Consider the following 15,986-nt stretch of genomic DNA (forward strand, 5'->3'; position numbering starts at 1 on the left):
GCGCTCCCAGTAATTGAGGTGTTTTATCTCCGTTATGCGCGCCGTGAAAGTTCTCTGTACATTTTCTAGGTCGGCAATTTCACCTGCCTTGAAAGGTGCTGTTAGTGTGCAGCAATATTCCAGCCTAGATAGAACAAGTGACCTGAAGAGTGTCATCATGGGCTTGGCCTCCCTAGTTTTGAAGGTTCTCATTATCCATCCTGTCATTTTTCTAGCAGATGCGATTGATACAATGTTATGGTCCTTGAAGGTGAGATCCTCCGACATGATCACTCCCAGGTCTTTGACATTGGTGTTTCGCTCTATTTTGTGGCCAGAATTTGTTTTGTACTCTGATGAAGATTTAATTTCCTCATGTTTACCATATCTGAGTAATTGAAATTTCTCATCGTTGAACTTCATATTGTTTTCTGCAGCCCACTGAAAGATTTGGTTGATGTCCGCCTGGAGCCTTGCAGTGTCTGCAATGGAAGACACTGTCATGCAGATTCGGGTGTCATCTGCAAAGGAAGACACGGTGCTGTGGCTGACATCCTTGTCTATGTCGGATATGAGGATGAGGAACAAGATGGGAGCGAGTACTGTGCCTTGTGGAACAGAGCTTTTCACCGTAGCTGCCTCGGACTTTACTCTGTTGACGACTACTCTCTGTGTTCTGTTAGTGAGGAAATTATAGATCCATTGACCGACTTTTCCTGTTATTCCTTTAGCACGCATTGTGTGCGCTATTACGCCATGGTCACACTTGTCGAAGGCTTTTGCAAAGTCTGTATATATTACATGTGCATTCTTTTTGTCTTCTAGTGCATTTAGGACCTTGTCGTAGTGATCCAATAGTTGAGACAGACAGGAGCGACCTGTTCTAAACCCATGTTGCCCTGGGTTGTGTAACTGATGGGTTTCTAGATGGGTGGCGATCTTGCTTCTTAGGACCCTTTCAAAGATTTTTATGATATGGGATGTTAGTGCTATTGGTCTGTAGTTCTTTGCTGTTGCTTTACTGCCCCCTTTGTGGAGTGGGGCTATGTCTGTTGTTTTTAGTAACTGTGGGACGACCCCCGTGTCCATGCTCCCTCTCCATAGGATGGAAAAGGCTCGTGATAGGGGCTTCTTGCAGTTCTTGATGAACACAGAGTTCCATGAGTCTGGCCCTGGGGCAGAGTGCATGGGCATGTCATTTATCGCCTGTTCGAAGTCATTTGGCGTCAGGATAACATCGGATAGGCTTGTGTTAATCAAATTTTGTGGCTCTCTCATAAAAAATTAATTTTGATCTTCGACTCTCAGTCTGGTTAGCGGCTTGCTAAAAATTGAGTCATATTGGGACTTGAGTAGCTCACTCATTTCCTTGCTGTCATCTGTGTAGGACCCATCTTGTTTAAGTAGGGGCCCAATACTGGACGTTGTTCTCGATTTTGATTTGGCATAGGAGAAGAAATACTTTGGGTTTCTTTCGATTTCATTTATGGCTTTTAGTTCTTCCCGCGATTCCTGACTCCTAAAGGATTCTTTTAGCTTAAGTTCGATGCTTGCTATTTCTCTGACCAGTGTCTCCCTACGCATTTCAGATATATTGACCTCTTTTAGCCGCTCTGTTATTCGTTTCCGTCGCCTGTAAAGGGAGCGCCTGTCTCTTTCTATTTTACATCTACTCCTCCTTTTTCTTAGAGGAATAAGCCTTGTGCATACATCGAGTGTCACCAAGTTAATCTGTTCTAGGCATAAGTTGGGGTCTGTGTTGCTTAGTATATCTTCCCAGCTTATATCGGTTAGGACTTGGTTTACTTGGTCCCACTTTATGTTTTTGTTATTGAAGTTGAATTTGGTGAATGCTCCCTCGTGGCTAGTCTCATTATGTCGGTCTGGGGCTCCACGCATACATGTCTGAACCTCAATTATGTTGTGATCTGAGTATATTGTTTTTGATATGGTGACATTTCTTATCAGATCATCATTGTTAGTGAAGATGAGGTCTAGTGTATTCTCCAGTCTAGTAGGCTCTATTATTTGCTGGTTTAAATTGAATTTTGTGCAGAGATTTAAAAGCTCGTGTGAGTGTGAGTTTTCATCAGAGCTGCCTCCTGGTGTTATTACTGCAACAATATTATTTGCTATATTCCTCCATTTTAGGTGCCTTAAGTTGAAATCCCCCAGGAGCAAGATGTTGGGTGCAGGAGCTGGAAGATTTTCCAGACAGTGGTCAATTTTTAACAGCTGTTCCTGGAATTGCTGGGATGTTGCATCCGGAGGCTTGTAGACTACCACAATGACTAGGTTTTGGTTCTCGACCTTTACTGCTAAAACTTCCACTACATCATTTGAGGCATTAAGCAGTTCTGTGCAAACAAGTGACTCTGCAATGTACAGGCCAACCCCCCCCCCCCTTTTGCCTGTTCACTCTGTCACATCTGTATAGGTTGTAACCTGGGATCCATATTTCGTTGTCCAAGTGATCCTTTATGTGGGTCTCAGTGAAAACCGCGAACATTGCCTTTGCCTCTGCAAGCAGTCCACGGATGAAAGGTATTTTGTTGTTTGTTGCTGGCTTTAGACCCTGTATATTTGCAAAGAAGAATGTCATCGGACTGGTGGTATTGTTGGTACTGGGGGGGGGGATTTTTTGTCCGGCATTAGTATCTGTATCTGTTGGTTTGGAGTGGAGGCCATCGACTGTGGTTCCACTCCAGGAATGACTGGATTTGGTGTACGATTTCTGCCATTTCCTGCCAGTTTTTTTTCCTTCCTGGCACTAAAAAACCTTTCCCTCTTGAGTGGCTGTGGCTACCCAGGTTTTCTTATGGCCTGGATGTTTTGTATCTTTCTGTCCCCTTTAGATGGTGTGCCTGGCAATTTAAGTTATAGCACAGTCTTTCCTGTACTGAAGAGGTACACAGTTCAGGGTGAAAAAGCTTACAGGAAGGGAGTTTGCATTTTCTTGTTGTCATATGGGCATGGCATTTTCTAGGGTGGTCATAGTTGCACGTCCCATCTGTTTTTCCAGATTTCCCATGCCAGCAGATACCAAGTGCATAGTATGTGCACAGGCTTGGTTTCCGTTTGCCTTGGGTTTCTGTGACTGTATTCCCTGTTGGTGCATGTTTCCCTGTCTTACTTCTATCCTCCCTAGCACCAACAATGGAGCTCCCACCAGTTGTTTTTTGGTAATATATCCTCACTATTGCTAGTGGAGTCCTCTTGTTTGCTATTTCCTGCGGTATTTCTAGTTTGCAATATTGGTTTTATCTTATCTTTGGCTACACTTGTTTCCCTACTATGGCTCCTGTCCCCTATGAGGTCATTTATATGTATTCCTTCCTGCGTATAATTCCCGACTACCTGGACAAAATCTCCAGCTTCACCATTACTGTCTCCCAGGACAGCATCTCCAGCTTCACCATTACTGTCTCCCAGGACAGCACCTCCAGCTTCACCATTACTGTCTCCCAGGACAGCACCTCCAGCTTCACCATTACTGTCTCCCAGGACAGCACCTCCAGCTTCACCATTACTGTCTCCCAGGACAGCACCTCCAGCTTCACCATTACTGTCTCCCAGGACAGCACCTCCAGCTTCACCATTACTGTCTCCCAGGACAGCACTATCAGCCCCACATTTACTGACTACCAGGACATCACCTCCAGCCTTACAGTTTCTGACTACATGGCCAGTATCAAGGGCAGTACCATTCAGCCCAGACTTTTTATGTTCCCATCTGTTGTAGAAAGCTTCCAGGTTTTTTATGAAAGCAGCTTTGATGTTGTCCTCTTTTAATACCCTTGTGATTTTAGTCCACAGATTTATCTCATTTGGGCATACCCAAAAACACTTCCCTGTTTTAACACTGCTTGTAGCTAGTTCTTGGATAGCTGCACAAGGGGCGTGACACCAATTTCCACAAAAATGACAATTTACCCAAGTGGAAGCCCGTTTGTTTGACTGACCACAGACTACACACAGCTTCATAATGATTTGAATGGTTGATTTACTGCAATTCTACTACAACCTCTTGAATATTCTATTAATAACCTCCTTAAATGAAGCTCTAGCTATTTGTATTTCTAACTGTTTTTGTATATTGGACAGCTTACCTTCGAGAAAAGTTGAGTAATATGGATTATTTCTAATGGTTTCCTTCCAGCTGCTGCCCAGGATGTGACTCAACACATACCTGTTTGCTGCTAGGTGAACAAGAGCAATTATCAGATATAAGGCGTGGAAAGTCCTACCAATGAAATACCAATAACAGTATTATTATTATAGTAAGGGGAAGCGCTAAACCCGTAGGATTATACAGCGCATGGGGGGATATGGAAGGCATTCAGGCTTAATTCGGGGATTATTATTATTATAATCAAGGGGGAAGCGCTAAACCCATAGGATTATACAGCGCCCGGGGGGAGGGATGTGGAAGGCATTCAGGCTTAATTCGGGGAACTGGAGCACAGATCCAATTCCCTAAATCAAGAGCCCCTCACCAACATCAAGGAACCTTCCCTGAGGGGACCAATAACAGTAACCTAGGTACATTTTTATATTGGGGGAAATGCTAAACCCTTAAGTTTATATAGGCACAGGTACATATAAGGTCAATTTTCATACAGCGTGAATTATCTAGGGTAACTCAAAAAAAGCCAGTGACTTATTTCCATTGGGGCCAGACAGACCTTAAGGAATGTTAAATAGTTAGGATTAATCCAAAATTTCTTGGATCAAGAGCCCCTCACCGGGAGGGGTGCGCTGTGAGGTAAACTTTTGTTTCATTAACAAAAAACTTACTACGTCAATGTACAGACGTAAATTATACAGACGCTGTATGACTCTTAATGTGGTCATACATCGTCTGAGGAATGGAAGACATTCAGGTTTTTAAGGGATGAAGAATGATCTCGTTTCTTGGATCAAGAGTCCTTCAGCAACATCCAGGATGTTACCTAAACATTTTATAATGTTGCAACAAGAGCTAAATTTACATAGCACATCCTTACACCTCACACAGTAACTTTATAATCAAACAAATCTATTATAAAATTTATTCTCGTCGAGAAATTGAAAATTTGTTATAAATACACAAAACTTAAATATAACTCCAGTTTATATTTTTATTACAAGTTTTTTAATCGTTATCTGACCATTACCATGACGACCGGGACGCCACAGTTTTATATATATGATCAAATAGTCTACATTGATATTATTGTTAGTAGCAGAGTGCCACAGGGAGTGTCAGGGTGCCACACCACAGTGAGTCACTTTTATTGTATTGAGGGAAAGCGCTAAACACGTTGGGGGTCATATAACGCCTGGAGGAATGGAAGGTAATCAGGTTTAATCATACCAAGGGAGGGATATGTCAAATTCCTTGGATCAAGAGCCCTCAGCGACTTATAGGAACCTCATGAGGGGGATTTTAATTATTACATTGACGAGGAAGCGCTAAACCCGAGCGAGTGACATTCTACAGAATCAGAGGCTCTGCTGCCTTCACCCCTCAAGGAAGGTTCCTTGATGTTGGTGAGGGGCTCTTGATTTAGGGAATTGGATCTGTGCTCCAGTTCCCCGATTATTATTATTATAATCAAGCGCTAAACCAGAGGATGCGCCCAGGGGGGGGGGGATTGGAAGGCATTCAGGCTTAATTCGGGGAACCCCCCCCCCCCCTCACCAACATCAAGGAACCTTCCTTGAGGGGTCCAGTTCCCCGAATTAAGCCTGAATGCCTTCCACATCCCCCCCCAGGCGCTGTATAATCCTCCGGGTTTAGCGCTTCCCCTTGATTATAATAATAATAATCTGCTGCCTTCATTATATCGTTTAATATGAGGTAATTAATAATGCTCTTTGTAGTGAATAACATTGATATTATATATATATATATATATATATTTTAACTTTAGTGTTGTGACTTATGGCGAGTTTCTCGCTTTCCTGGGAACAAATGTGATCGTTTTCCATCCCTCATTCACAGTATGACTCTTATGGGTTTAGTGCTCCTTCATGATTGTACATACTACTACTTACTCTACTACAATAATAAAAATAATTTTAATAAAAATATTGTGTATTGCCTGGTGTGTGTGTACTCACCTAGTTGTGATTGCAGAGGTTGAGTCACAGCTCTGGGCCCCGCCTCTCTCCTGTTCTATACACATGCATAAAAATTTTATCCTGCACACGTCATGATAAGTCAAGCATTAGTCATGCTCATAACCCATGATATTGTAATTTTACTATACCAATACATTAATACAGTATTTGTAATAAACACAGTTCTTATTGACATATATTGGTGGTAAATTGTGGTTTTTGACCTGAGATAACCCAAAAGTCAACTTAATTAACTACTGGCAATTTTTTTTTTGTTAAAGAAACAGAAATATGCTATTCTTTAGGTGTTCCATATATAATATATATATATATATATATATATATATAAATATATAAATATATATATATATATATATATATATATATATATATATATATAATTTATATTTGAGTTTCTAATGGTTGTAGTACTTATTACCCCCTCATTTTAATTTCTTCTATTTTCCCACCATTATTTATAAAGAAATTTTGAAACTGCATATTCCCTCTTAAGTTATACAAACTTTTTTTTTGTATAAAACTCATTTTTCAGGTGCCACAAGAACAGTGGAACACACTGTCTGTATGAGCCAACAGAAACATGCTTGAAAACCGAAAAGCAAAGCGACAGTTGTATCAACTTTCTTCTTGTAAACATTTTAATATAGTTTTTTTTTTCAGCTCAATGGCCTAACCTAGGGTGGCCAAACCAAGAGTACTCTAACGAACAGTAACCTAAGTTAACCTAACCTAGGGTAACCTATGTTAGTGCCAAAATGAAGGCAACAACCTAGGGTCTAACTTTAAGAAACCTAATCCAGGGTAACCTAGCCAAATCTAAGGCAAAGATAAGTTATATTTAGCTTAACTATATAGTTTAAATTTCAACAAAGATTATATCACATATATATAATTATTTTAAGCATACTGTGGTGACAAATGATCAAGATTTAGTCTATGATAGCATAACAGGCGATTTATTTCCACTGTAGGTCTCCTTTGTTTGTATCCTTCCTATCTGTGTTCCATAAATAATACTGTAAAACCTTATTTGATGGATTGCAGTTTAACAGATTTTGTATATATATATATAATAAAATTGGCTGAATCAACTGATTCAGAAATAATGGACAAAGTCCATTGGCTACAGAATTCTTCATTGATCACAAAACAACCACATTTCACTCCACGATCACCATTATCACCCCACTTGCTTTTCCCCTTATTACTCCATTAAATGGAGGCTTTACTTACTACAGATAATGAAAAAATATTATATTTAAATTTTTAAGGTTACTATATAAACTATACAGAAGCTGCTTGTATGTTAATATACAAGAAATTACCTTTATCCCTTTCTGCAATTTCATTTATTAGGCACAGTTCAACTTCAGTATTAAATTACTCTGTAATATTACTGGCCTTGCCATGATTGTTACTCATTCCAGATTTTTAGAGCTGTATGGAAGGTAGTACTTAGTTGCACATTATGTGTAATGCAAAATAATGATCACCACCTATGGTACAATATTGATTTTGGTTCCAGTTCCTTAAATTTGAGGCAAAATAGTTTGGATATAATTTGTAGCAATTTTGTAGGCATACCTCTAGTTTAATTTCACTCTGTCTTTAGCCATTGTAAACTAAAAAATATACACTTTACTCAGAATACCAGGAACTTATTATTATATTTATGGAAAGTGTTATAAGGATCATAAGGGGATAAAGAGAGGTGGAAGTGTTGAGGGAAGATTACTGGTTGACAAAGTGGTTACAGTCCATGAAGCAATACAGTGTCAGTTAGGAAATCAAAGAGTTGATGCAGAAAAGATGGAATTTTAAGAGAGGATGGCATTCAAAGCAAGCAAGTCTGGGCATTGGAGAGGGTATCTGAAATAAAAATTGGCATGTTCTCTGACGAATAGGGTAGTTGGTTCAGAGATGTTAGATTGTCAAGGCAGTCTGATATTCCTTGCTCACCTCCTCCATAGGATGATCATATTTGAGTCTAGTGTGGTCAATGTATAGGCATGCAAGAACCATTTCCCACAACAAGAATGACAGAGGATGACCAATAGCCCAATTGTAGTTTGATGGACCATGAGCATAAATTGTGTCTGTAGCTACAAGTAGGGTATCAGAAATAGGTAATCATGGGTTCAGCACTTCCCATGATAATAATAAAATCTGAAGTGTGTGTATTAGTTTTGGTTGTACAGTAGTTTAAAATTTAGTTGATAGGCTAGTTAAATTCATACAGATGAACTTCTATTATGTGATTTTGAATTTATTAGTACATAATTCTAATTATGCAATGTACATATGCCATATACAGTGATACAGTTTACAAAGTGTTTTGAAGTCTTATTATGCAGAATTAAATATCAGTGACCTGATTAATGCTTAGTAGAGCTGGTATAGCCCTGGAATGTATCTACCTGTGTATCTACCTATGTATCTATCTGTGCTATAACTTAAATTGCCAGGCACACCATCTAAAGGGGACAAAAAGATACAAAACATCCAGGCCATGGGAAAACCTGGGTAGCCACAGCCACTCAAGAGGGAGAGGTTTTTTAGTGCCAGGAAGGAAAAAAAGCTGGCAGGAAATGGCAGAAATCGTACACCAAATCCAGTCATTCCTGGAGTGGAACCACAGTCGATGGCCTCCACTCCAAACCAACAGATACAGATACTAATGCCGGAAAAAAAATCCCCCCCCAGTACCAACAATACCACCAGTCCGATGACATTCTTCTTTGCAAATATACAGGGTCTAAAGCCAACAACAAACAACAAAATACCTTTCATCCGTGGACTGCTTGCAGAGGCAAAGGCAATGTTCGCGGCTTTCACTGAGACCCACATAAAGGATCACTTGGACAACGAAATATGGATCCCAGGTTACAACCTATACAGATGTGACAGAGTGAACAGGCAAAAGGGGGGGGTTGGCCTGTACATTGCAGTCACTTGTTTGCACAGAACTGCTTAATGCCTCAAATGATGTAGTGGAAGTTTTAGCATTAAAGGTCGAGAACCAAAACCTAGTCATTGTGGTAGTCTACAAGCCTCCGGATGCAACATCCCAGCAATTCCAGGAACAGCTGTTAAAAATTGACCACTGTCTGGAAAATCTTCCAGCTCCTGCACCCAACATCTTGCTCCTGGGGGATTTCAACTTAAGGCACCTAAAATGGAGGAATATAGCAAATAATATTGCTGCAGTAATAACACCAGGAGGCAGCTCTGATGAAAACTCACACTCACACGAGCTTTTAAATCTCTGCACAAAATTCAATTTAAACCAGCAAATAATAGAGCCTACTAGACTGGAGAATACACTAGACCTCATCTTCACTAACAATGATGATCTGATAAGAAATGTCACCATATCAAAAACAATATACTCAGATCACACATAGCGATTTTTCCGCATACCGATTACTTTTATCGCAAAATTTTTGCCGCGCATACCGATTAAAAACCCGCTTACCGATTTTCGTCCGAGACGCGTCCAATGTGCCCTCAGCCAGCCTCACATGTGCCGGCCGTCCCATTGTTTACCAGCCAGCCTCCGCGGTAACATCCAAGCATACACTCGGAATATTTCGTATTATTACAGTGTTTTCGGTGCTGTTTCTGGAAAATAAGTGACCATGGGCCCCAAGAAAGCTTCTAGTGCCAACCCTGTGGTAAAAAGGGTGAGAATTAGTATGGAAATTAAGAAAGATTTTGAAGGGTTTGGGGCTAACCCTGAGAAGCCTATGCCAGTTGTGGAATCCATTGTGCCTACTTCAAAGATTAAGGAAATGTGTGCACAGTGGGTTGAACTGCAAACCTTTATAGATGAAAATCACCCTGACACAGCTGTTGCAAGCCGTGCTGGTGACTATTTCAATGACAATGTTGTGGCCCATTTTAGACAAATCGTAAAGGAACGGGAGGTACAGAGCTCTATGGACAGATTTGTTGTGCGACAGAGGTCCAGTGACTCTCAAGCTGGTCCTAGTGGCATTAAAAGAAGAAGGGAAGTAACCCCGGAAAAGGACTTGCTACCTCAAGTCGTAATGGAAGGGGATTCCCCTTCTAAACAGTAAGAAGATAATGCTCTCCCCTCCTCCCATCCCATCAATCATCACCAGATCTTCAATAAAAGTAAGTGTCATGTAATTGTGCATGCCTTTTTCAGTTTGTGTGTATTAAAATTAACATTTCATGTGGTAAAAAAAAATTTTTTTCATACTTTTGGGCGTCTTGCACGGATTAATTTTATTTCCATTATTTCTTATGGGGAAAATTCATTCGCATAACGATTATTTCGCATAACAATTATCCCTCTTGCACGGATTAAAATCGTTAACCGGGGGTCACTGTAATTGAGGTTCAGACATGTATGCGTGGAGCCCCAGACCGACATAATGAGACTAGTCATGAGGGAGCATTCACTAAATTCAACTTCAACAACAAAAACATAAAGTGGGACCAAGTAAACCAAGTCCTAACCGATATAAGCTGGGAAGATATACTAAGCAACACAGACCCCAACTTATGCCTAGAACAGATTAACTTGGTGGCACTCGATGTATGCACAAGGCTTATTCCTCTAAGAAAAAGGAGGAGTAGATGTAAAATAGAAAGAGACAGGCGCTCCCTTTACAGGCGACGGAAAAGAATAACAGAGCGGCTAAAAGAGGTCAATATATCTGAAATGCATAGGGAGACACTGGTCAGAGAAATAGCAAGCATCGAACTTAAGCTAAAGGAATCTTATAGGAGTCAGGAATTGCGGGAAGAACTAAAAGCCATAAATGAAATCGAAAGAAACCCAAAGTATTTCTTCTCCTATGCCAAATCAAAATCGAGAACAACGTCCAGTATTGGGCCCCTACTTAAACAAGATGGGTCCTACACAGATGACAGCAAGGAAATGAGTGAGCTACTCAAGTCCCAATATGACTCAGTTTTTAGCAAGCCGCTAACCAGACTGAGAGTCGAAGATCAAAATTATTTTTTTATGAGAGAGCCACAAAATTTGATTAACACAAGCCTATCCGATGTTATCCTGACGCCAAATGACTTCGAACAGGCGATAAATGACATGCCCATGCACTCTGCCCCAGGGCCAGACTCATGGAACTCTGTGTTCATCAAGAACTGCAAGAAGCCCCTATCACGAGCCTTTTCCATCCTATGGAGAGGGAGCATGGACACGGGGGTCGTCCCACAGTTACTAAAAACAACAGACATAGCCCCACTCCACAAAGGGGGCAGTAAAGCAACAGCAAAGAACTACAGACCAATAGCACTAACATCCCATATCATAAAAATCTTTGAAAGGGTCCTAAGAAGCAAGATCACTACCCATCTAGAAACCCATCAGTTACACAACCCAGGGCAACATGGGTTTAGAACAGGTCGCTCCTGTCTGTCTCAACTATTGGATCACTACGACAAGGTCCTAAATGCACTAGAAGACAAAAAGAATGCAGATGTAATATATACAGACTTTGCAAAAGCCTTCGACAAGTGTGACCATGGCGTAATAGCGCACACAATGCGTGCTAAAGGAATAACAGGAAAAGTCGGTCGATGGATCTATAATTTCCTCACTAACAGAACACAGAGAGTAGTCGTCAACAGAGTAAAGTCCGAGGCAGCTACGGTGAAAAGCTCTGTTCCACAAGGCACAGTACTCGCTCCCATCTTGTTCCTCATCCTCATATCCGACATAGACAAGGATGTCAGCCACAGCACCGTGTCTTCCTTTGCAGATGACACCCGAATCTGCATGACAGTGTCTTCCATTGCAGACACTGCAAGGCTCCAGGCGGACATCAACCAAATCTTTCAGTGGGCTGCAGAAAACAATATGAAGTTCAATGATGAGAAATTTCAATTACTCAGATATGGTAAACACGAGGAAATTAAATCTTCATCAGAGTACAAAACAAATTCTGGCCACAAAATAGAGAGAAACACCAACGTCAAAGTCCTGGGAGTGATCATGTCGGAGGATCTCACCTTCAAGGACCATAACATTGTATCAATCGCATCTGCTAGAAAAATGACAGGATGGATAATGAGAACCTTCAAAACTAGGGAGGCCAAGCCCATGATGACACTCTTCAGGTCACTTGTTCTATCTAGGCTGGAATATTGCTGCACACTAACAGCACCTTTCAAGGCAGGTGAAATTGCTGACCTAGAAAATGTACAGAGAACCTTCACGGCGCGCATAACGGAGATAAAACACCTCAATTACCGGGAGCGCTTGAGGTTCCTAAACCTGTATTCCCTGGAATGCAGGCAGGAGAGATACATGATTATATACACCTGGAAAATCCTAGAGGGACTAGTACCGAACTTGCACACGAAAATCACTCACTACGAAAGCAAAAGACTTGGCAGACGATGCAACATCCCCCCAATGAAAAGCAGGGGTGTCACTAGCACGTTAAGAGACCATACAATAAGTGTCAGGGGCCTGAGACTGTTCAACTGCCTCCCAGCATACATAAGGGGGATTACCAACAGACCCCTGGCAGTCTTCAAGCTGGCACTGGACAAGCACCTAAAGTCGGTTCCTGATCAGCCGGGCTGTGGCTCGTACGTTGGTTTGCGTGCAGCCAGCAGCAACAGCCTGGTTGATCAGGCTCTGATCCACCAGGAGGCCTGGTCACAGACCGGGCCGCGGGGGTGTTGACCCCCAGAACTCTCTCCAGGTAACATCATAAAACAAAGGACACCTGTACTGAAGTTAGTTGCGAGTTCTTGCTACTGTACTGTGTAGTACAGGTGGTCCCTGCTTTACAGCATTTTGCTAATACAGCAGTTTTCATTTATACCAATTCTTTATTTAGTCAGACTTCCTACAGTAAATATATTCACCACTCGCTAAAGGCTAAGGACAAAAATATTTTAAAGTAGGTAATGTGTGTGTACTGTGCATGTATATGCATTTTTTAGGCCTGGCTCTATTGCTCACTTAATATATGATAGTGTAAACATGTTACCAGACTTTTATGTGCATTTGAAGGTGAAAAAAACTGTTTCACTTTACAGAGATTTTTGCTTTACAGTGGTAGCTTAGAACCTAACCTGCAATATAAGCAGGACCTTCCTGTACAGTACTGCAAATGTCCTGCTGCAAATTTCAATGGTACTATGATTTATATATAGTATTTAGTGATACAGTACTATTAATTTTTATTTTAGATGCAAAGGGAAATTTTTCTGTTGATCATATGGCAGTTTAATTTTTATTTGGATGTCAGTACTGACAATGGATCTGTCTTTGATGTTTCCAGAAAAAATCAGAAAAACATGGAGGGAGAAATTTCTTTAAAATATACATAGAGAAAAAATGAGTGCCTGCTATATTTTTGTAGCACAGTAGTACTTACATAGATATCCAGGCAGATGACAGATATTTGCTGCAGCATTTTTATCCTTGGCATTAAGTACAATACACTACATATTTCAAAATCAATACTTTGTTTTCTCCAGGTTTCCTACAGTATTAGGAAAGATGAAAGTGTCTGGAGTCATTTTGGCAATTCCAATGCTGATCAGTTGTGCATCAGCAGCTGTTCCCATTGTTATTGAAATTGATAACCTTGCAACAGAGGACTTTCAACCTCAGCAGGTTCATATTTCCATAGGAGGTAAGAAAGTTTTTATTACTCACTTTAGATTGCCTGCAAATCTGATTTCATTCCTTTCAAATTATGATACAAACCTTATGTGATGATATGCACTGAAGCAGTGTCAAGTGCAAACTCTCTTTTGTACATCATAGGCTTGCATTGTATGCAGTCAATTGTACTTCTTTTGTCTTAGTTCATAATACCCTAAAACTAAGTCTAAGGATGAGTGTGCACTATGACCATTTTCATTTTCTGAGACCAGTAACTAATGTGTGTGCATGAGTATATGCGTGCATGTGCAGTATATGTGTATGTGTATACACACATGCAAATGCAAACACATACGTATGCATGCATACATAGATATCAGTAGGGCAATTAAGGATATCTATTCTAGATGGGGTGATAGAGATATTAAGAAGATAGAGAGAATATTTTGAGGTTTTAAATGTAGAGGATGAAAGGGTAGCTGTAATTCCATGCATGGGGCAGGGTAGAATAAGATAGATCAACTAGGAGGAGGAAGTGGAAGCTAGAGGTGTATACTAGTAGTAAGGTAGTGGGAAGGTTGAAAGGGGGTAAGGTAGCAGGAATGGATGGGATTAAAACTTGAAATGCTTAAAGAAGGTGGCAATATAATTTTAGAATACCAATGTATGGAATAGGAAGTAGGTTATTGAAAGCAGTGAAAAGTTTTTATGAGGATAGTGAGGCTCAGGTTAGAGTATGTAGGAGAGAGGGAGATTATTTCCCAGTAAAAGTAGGCTTTAGACAAGGATGTGTGATGTCACCATGGTTGTTCAATATATTTATAGATGGGGTTATAAGAGAAGTGAATGCTTGGGTGTTGGCAAGAGGTGTGGAGTTAAAAGATAAAGAATCTAACATAAAGTGGGAGTTGTCACAGTGGCTCTTTGCTGATGACACTGCTTTTGGGAGTTTCTGAAGAGAAGCTGCAGAGGTTGATGGATGAGTTTCATGGGGTATGTAAAAGAAGAAAATTAAAAGTGAATATAGGAAAGAGTAAGGTGATGAGGATAACAAAAAAATTAGGTAACGAAAGATTGGATATCAGATTGGAGGGAGAGAGTATGGAGGAGGTGAATGTATTCAGATATTTAGGAGTGGACGTTTCACCAGATGGGCCTATGAAAGATGAGGTGACTCACAGAAGTGACAAGGGGAAAAAGGCGAGTGGTGTGCTGAGGAGCCTGTGGAGACAAAGAACTTTGTCCATGGAAGCGAAGAGGGGAATGTATGAGAGTATAGTTATACCAACACACTTATATGGTTGCAAAGCATGGGTGGTGAATATTGCAACAAGGGGAAGACTGGAGGCAGTGGAGATGTCATGTCTGAGGGCAATTTGTGGTGTGAATATAATACAGAGAATTTGTAGTTTGGAAATTAGGAGGTGCGGGATTACCAAAACCATTATCCAGAGGGCTGAGGAGGGGCTGTTGAGGTAGTTTGGACATGTAGAGAGGATGGAACAGAATATAATGACTGAGTATATAAATATGTAGTGGAGGGAAGGCAGGGTAGAAGTCAGCCTAGGAAAGGTTGGAGGGGGTAGAGAAGGTTTTGTGAGCAAGGGGCTTGGACTTCCAGCAAGCATGCATGAGCGTGTTAGATAGGAGCGAATGGAGACAAATGGTTTTTAGGACATGATGTGTTGTTGGAGTGTGAGCAGGGTAATATTTATGAAGGGATTCAGGGAAACTGGCAGGCTGGACTTGAGTCCTGGAGATGGGAAGTACAGTGCCTGCACTTTGATATTATAATCAGGGGGAGCACTAAACCCGTAGGATTATGCAGTGCCTGTGGGGGGATGTGGAAGGTATTCAGGCTTAATTTAGGGAACTGGAGCAGAGATCCAGTTCCATACATCAAGAGCCCCTCACCAATATCAAGGATCCTTCCTTGAGGGGACCTGCACTCTGAAGGAGGGGTGTTAATGTTGCAGTTTTATAACTGTAGTGTAAGCACACCTCTGGCAAGAGTGATGGAGTGAATGATGGTGAAAGTTTCTTTTTTGGGCCATCCTACCTTGGTGGGAAATGGCCAATGTGTTAATAAAAAAATAACTTAGTGCATTTACATACTATATGAGTGAAAGAAGAAAAGGTTTGTAAAGTTTTGAAGAGAGCATGCATATTTCCTTTAGGCTATTTTAAGTAAAAGGGGACAAAAGTGTGTATAAGAATTATAAGAAAGTAAGACTATTGAGTATACTGAGTATAGTGTATGGCA

General features: G+C 40.8%; 1 protein-coding gene across 3 annotated transcripts in view; it reads left to right on the forward strand.

The window, feature by feature from the left end:
* Window positions 1-5,097: 5,097 nt before the first annotated feature.
* LOC128700001 (acid phosphatase type 7) overlaps window positions 5,098-15,986 on the forward strand; it is a 77,593-nt gene continuing 66,704 nt past the window's right edge. The window contains exons 1-2 of one of the 3 annotated variants that reach the window (XM_053792883.2): window positions 5,098-5,241; window positions 13,594-13,751. In XM_053792883.2, coding sequence (XP_053648858.2) covers window positions 13,616-13,751 — 136 coding nt within the window. In that variant the 5' untranslated portion in view covers window positions 5,098-5,241; window positions 13,594-13,615. Of the gene's footprint in view, window positions 5,316-5,753; window positions 5,822-13,593; window positions 13,752-15,986 lie in introns of those variants that run through there. The other 2 variants (XM_053792884.2, XM_053792882.2) reach the window with 2 other exon arrangements.

The sequence above is a fragment of the Cherax quadricarinatus genome, chromosome 64 (genome assembly GCF_038502225.1).
Source record: "Cherax quadricarinatus isolate ZL_2023a chromosome 64, ASM3850222v1, whole genome shotgun sequence".
Classification (NCBI taxonomy): Eukaryota; Metazoa; Arthropoda; class Malacostraca; order Decapoda; family Parastacidae; genus Cherax; species Cherax quadricarinatus.